Raw genomic sequence first — 5,184 nt, forward strand, 5'->3', positions numbered from 1 at the left:
CAGACGCGGCAAGCCGGTTTTGGCGGTGGGAGTGGCTGGCGGGGCTGGGGCCAAGAGCCCTTTACGCCAGGAAAAAGGCTTTTCCGATTTTTGAGCTGAGGATGGAGGCTGTCCAACAGCCAGGGTAGGGGCTGGGTCCACCGTGGAGGCTTGGGAGAAAGGAAACGCTCATCCTTCTCCCCCTTGGAGGCTCCAAGGGCCAGGCAGAAGTCCAGGGTCCCCACGCCCGGGCCTCCCTCCTGCTCCCAAGTTCAGGGGACCCCAGCGGGATTGGGGCTGAAGGCCTGAGGGACTGGAGGATAAGATAAAGGCTGCTGGTCACAGGTGGATACCTGCCCTGGGAGCCCCAGGCCTGCCCTCTCTCCGTGTGCTTGGTCTGACCCCAAGCCTCTGGCAACCATAGTCCCTCACCAGCCTCACTCTCCCGCAGGGGCCTTCTGCATCCCACTGTATGTGCCCTACGTGCTCACTGGCCGCTGGACTTTCGGCCGGGGCCTGTGCAAGCTGTGGCTGGTGGTGGACTACCTGCTGTGCACCTCCTCGGTCTTCAACATCGTGCTCATCAGCTATGACCGCTTCCTGTCTGTTACCAGAGCTGTGAGTCCTGGATACAAGCGCTGCGTTTCACTGAGGGGTATGGGGAGGGGCAGGGGCCTGGGGGGTTTGATCCCTGCTGGCCTCTGACCTGCCGTGTGGGCACTCTTTGGCCACATGCCCACTCAGGGGCCATTGGCTGCGAGCAGGACAGGTCCTGGCATGGCAGGAAGTGGGGAGTCTGACCTGAAATCAGATGCTCCTGCAGGAGCCGTGTCACTGACCAGCCTCAGCCCTGGGGTGGGTCTGAAGTGCCTAGAGTTGAGAGGGTCTGTGTGAGCAGGCCAGTGGGGTGCGCTGCAGCTCCTGGCTGCACCCCTTCCTCTCAGTGGAGTGGCTGTCGTGAGGTAGCCCTGGGCCTGCTGGGCTCTGTTGAGTAGGAGCGGAGTGGATGCCAGTGATGGCTCCCTGGGGAGTGCGTTTCTTTTGGGCCTAGAAAGATTGTGGGACAGAGTGCAGAAAGCACAAAGCTGGGGTCCTTTTGAGTCCCTCCTGCCCTCCCTGAGCCACCAGGGACTTGGGGCAGTCTTTGGCTGTTGTGAGACTAAAGAAGGTAACATCCACGGTGCCCAGCACAGACCCTGGCACAGGGAAGGTGCGCCATGAACCCAGAGAGCCACAGTTTAGAGCAGTGCTCTGTCAGCCCCAAGGCAAAAGCCTTGGCTGATGTGGGTGGGAAGTTACAGGAGCTCCTCCCTCCTCATCTGGGTGTCCCATCTCCTGCCCCTCCCTTCCCTGTGGGCTTGGTTGCTCTCTGGCTGGAGACTCTTGGTGAGGACTAACCACACCCCTGCACTCCTTCCAGAGGTCCTGGTGGACATAGTGGATGCTTGGTTACTATGTGTGTGTGCTGGAATCTAGTGCCAGGCATACGGGGGCCCAAGGTGGGAACTGGGAGAGCTTACTGCTGGTAGCGTTGGTAAAAGAACAAGGTGTGGGTTGCCTATGAGGTTCCAGGGCCAGACGTCAGTCAGCCGGCCAGGACTCACGGGGAAAGGTGAGGAGCACAGAACAGGGACCAGCACCACAGGTGAAGGGCAGACACACAAACCCAGAGGCTGCCCAGCCTGACCCCTCCTCACCCCCATGTCCCTCTGCAGGTCTCCTACCGGGCCCAGCAGGGCGATACGCGGCGGGCGGTGCAGAAGATGGCGCTAGTGTGGGTGCTGGCCTTCCTGCTGTATGGGCCAGCCATCCTGAGCTGGGAGTATCTGTCTGGGGGCAGCTCCATCCCCGAGGGCCACTGCTATGCCGAGTTCTTCTACAACTGGTACTTCCTCATCACAGCCTCCACTCTGGAGTTCTTCACGCCCTTCCTCAGTGTCACCTTCTTCAACCTCAGCATCTACCTGAACATCCAGAGGCGCACCCGCCTTCGTCTGGATGGGGCCCGGGAGGCTGGCCCAGAGCCCCCTCCAGAGGCCCAGCCCTCCCCGCCTGCACCACCCCCTGGCTGCTGGGGCTGCTGGCCGAGAGGCCAGGGGGAGGCCATGCCACTGAACAGGTATGGAGTGGGTGAGCCCGGCCCCGGCACCGAGGCTGGAGAGGGAGCCCTCGGGGGTGGCAGTGGCGGAGGTGCTGCAGCCTCGCCCACCTCCAGCTCTGGCAGCTCCTCGAGAGGCACAGAGAGGCCACGCTCACTCAAGAGGGGCTCCAAGCCCTCTGCTTCCTCGGCATCTCTGGAGAAGCGCATGAAGATGGTTTCCCAGAGCATCACCCAGCGCTTCCGGCTGTCACGGGACAAGAAGGTGGCCAAGTCCCTGGCCATCATCGTGAGCATCTTCGGTCTCTGCTGGGCCCCATACACACTGCTGATGATCATCAGAGCTGCATGCCATGGCCACTGTGTCCCTGACTACTGGTACGAGACATCCTTCTGGCTTCTGTGGGCCAACTCGGCAGTCAACCCTGTCCTCTACCCGCTGTGCCACTATAGCTTCCGACGAGCCTTCACCAAGCTGCTCTGTCCTCAGAAGCTCAAGGCCCCGCCCCGCAGCTCCCTGGAGCAGTGCTGGAAGTGAGCGCAGCCACTCCCCTTGAGGGCTCTGTTTGCTGGGGTGCCCACCCCAAGTTGAGGCAGCTGCTCTAGACCATTTGCCCTGCAACGAGGGCAGCCTGGTGGGCTGGCTGGGGCCTCACTCGCTGGACTGCAGTGCGGGTGGTGGTCTCTGCTCCCATCGTCCTTCCTGGAGGGACCACCTCTGGGTCCCAGGCATGATGTCCACCCCCACGGACAGCGCTGTGGTCAGTGGTGTCATCTTTGTCACGCTTGGCGGTTGGTGTTCTCCTCAAAGTGAACGCTTGGTGTGTGCTCCTGCACGCGCACACACCTGCACACCTCCCCTCCCCAGACAAGCCCGGGACGCGGCCCTTGCTGCTCTCTGTCTTTCACTTACGTCCAGGGTCTGGTTCCTTCATCTGTCTTCCCTCCAGCTCTCTGCCCCACCAAGTGTCAAGGCCCCGGGAACTGTGAAGCGGTTCTCTGCTTTTCCATTTTGGGTGTTTTCAGGAAGATGAAGAAAACACGTCTGTGAACTTGATGTTCCTTGGATGTTTAATCAAGAGAGACAAAATTGCCGAGGAGCTCAGGGCTGGATTGGCAGGTGTGGGCTCCCACGCCCTCCTCCCTCCGTGCTGCGGCTTCCGCTGAGCTGTGCCAGCTGCTTCTGCCCACCCCACCCCTGGGCTCGGGACGATGGGATGGCCCTACCATGGCTCTGAGCGTGTCTGGAGCCCTGTGCTGCCTACTCAGCTGGCCCCTTGTGCACAGCCATCCTTTCCCTAGAGTTACAGGGTAGGAGGGAACCTGGCCGTGCCTCAGGATCCTGAGCCTTGCAGGGACAGTCGGCAGGTCAGGGCCAGGGGATGCCCAGGGGAGACCACTGTGCCGTGTCCTGCACACATGCCACAGGCGCTCTGCATGCTCTGCTGTCCTCGTGCCCACTGCGCTGCCCCTGCCAACGTGAAGTCACAATAAAGTGTATTTTTTTATTGGTGCTGATTTCTGAGTACTTTGTGGGCATAGTCAGAGACCCCAGTGAGACAAGACCCCCCAAGAGGCAGACGAGGGACTTGGGGGCTTGGTGGAAGAAAGGCTGGGGCGGCCATCCCAGGGACCAGGGCGCCCACCGCTGGCCCACATGCTGCCAGCCTGGAGAACACACACCCGAGGTGCCCACTGGATACAGCCAGCCCCAGGCAGGAGCTGTGTCCTCAGACACAACCTTGCAGTGAGGAGCAGAGCTGTGCTCTAGCAAGACCCAGGGCACCGGGGCAGTCTTTGCCATGCCTCACACGCTGTGGAAGAACCGGGGAAGGGGTGGTAGAGGGGCTGTAGTGACTAGGGTGGGCTTCTGGCAGCTCGTGGAGATACTGGGCAGGGGAAGGGATGAGCCTGCAGAGGAAGGGCATCTTAACAAGAGGTGCCATCCTGGACTAAGGGCTCGAGGTGCAAGATGGGCCGGATAGGAAGAGGAGAGTCAGGCAGGCAGGTGATGCTGTCCCTTGGAGCCAATGATAATGAAAAGCTGACCCTCACCCAGGAACCCAGAAGCTACTTAGAAAATTGGAAAATGGGGGGGGGGATTTAGCTCAGTGGCACCAAACCGGCCTCACAAGCACAAGTTCCTAAGTTTGATCCCCAGTGCTGAGAAGAAAAAGAAAAAGAAAACGGGCAAAGCGGCAGGGCCCTGTCCCTCTGACCCTAGTTCTCACCTGACCCTGCCACTTTGCTCTACACGCCTCTCATTTTCCCTTCCTTGCCACCTTGCTGCTGCCGTCTCCTGGGTCAGTCCCTTGCAGCTGGGCACCCTGGGGTCCGACCTGTTGTGAGCAGCGTTCTCCACAAAGCAGAACTGCCCAGGGGCTCTGATTCTCAACACTGCAGAGGGGAAACCAGCCCACAGCAACCTGCCTTCTCCAGACTTTTTTGTGCCTACATATCCATTTTCTAAACTCCTTGGAAAACTTTTCTCCAAGTGAAGCTGGCCCCTGCCCCTCCAGCTCTCCTTCCCTCTCCTGGACCCTATTCCTGCCACTTCCTGTTAAGGGAGGATCCGTAGTGACCAGAGGGAGGGGTGAGCCTGGGGACACTGTGTCCCCTGTCCCCTAGTCCTGAGCAGTGGAGAGCAGGGAGGGCAGGGAGCGTCCACCCACCTCTGGGAGACCCCGTGGCCCCTCCTCCAGCCACTGGCTTCCTTGCCCTGCACCACCTGCCTGGCCATGGTGCCTGTCTGTCCCGCAGCCCAGAGCTGTCTGGGAAGGACAAAGAGTGGCTCCGCAGCAGTGGGCGCCTCCGCACAGCAGCACAGCCGGAGCCCTGGCTGCCCCTCCGCCTGGCCCTGCTAAATGGCTACAAATTGGAGGATAAAAGCACAGGCTTTCAAGCAATTTTTCCTTCAATCTCTGGAAACTGCTGCTCCTGGAGCTTCTGTGCGGGGATGGGGAGGAGAAAAGAGACACAGAGCCTATTGGGCCCATGTCTGCAGCAAACAAACACACTGAGGGGGCCTTCTGCAATCCCGGTGAGCGCTGGAGGAGACAAAGCCGCTGCCCAGGGCCCACAGCGCAGCTGTTGTTTACTGAGTACCA

At 60.6% G+C, this 5,184-nt stretch overlaps 1 protein-coding gene across 1 annotated transcript in view; it reads left to right on the top strand.

Moving 5' to 3' along the window:
* The window catches only part of Hrh3 (histamine receptor H3), a 9,474-nt gene extending 5,884 nt beyond the window's left edge, over positions 1–3,590 (top strand). Inside the window, exons 3-5 of the mRNA XM_033766969.1 lie at positions 305–597; positions 1,695–2,098; positions 2,195–3,590. Of these exons, the coding sequence (XP_033622860.1) occupies positions 305–597; positions 1,695–2,098; positions 2,195–2,615 (1,118 nt within the window). The 3' untranslated portion in view covers positions 2,616–3,590. The remainder of the gene's footprint in view (positions 1–304; positions 598–1,694; positions 2,099–2,194) is intronic.
* Positions 3,591–5,184: the final 1,594 nt, after the last annotated feature.

Source organism: Fukomys damarensis, unplaced genomic scaffold (genome assembly GCF_012274545.1).
Source record: "Fukomys damarensis isolate Sample0158 unplaced genomic scaffold, DMR_v1.0_HiC HiC_scaffold_22, whole genome shotgun sequence".
NCBI classification, from domain to species: domain Eukaryota; kingdom Metazoa; phylum Chordata; class Mammalia; order Rodentia; family Bathyergidae; genus Fukomys; species Fukomys damarensis.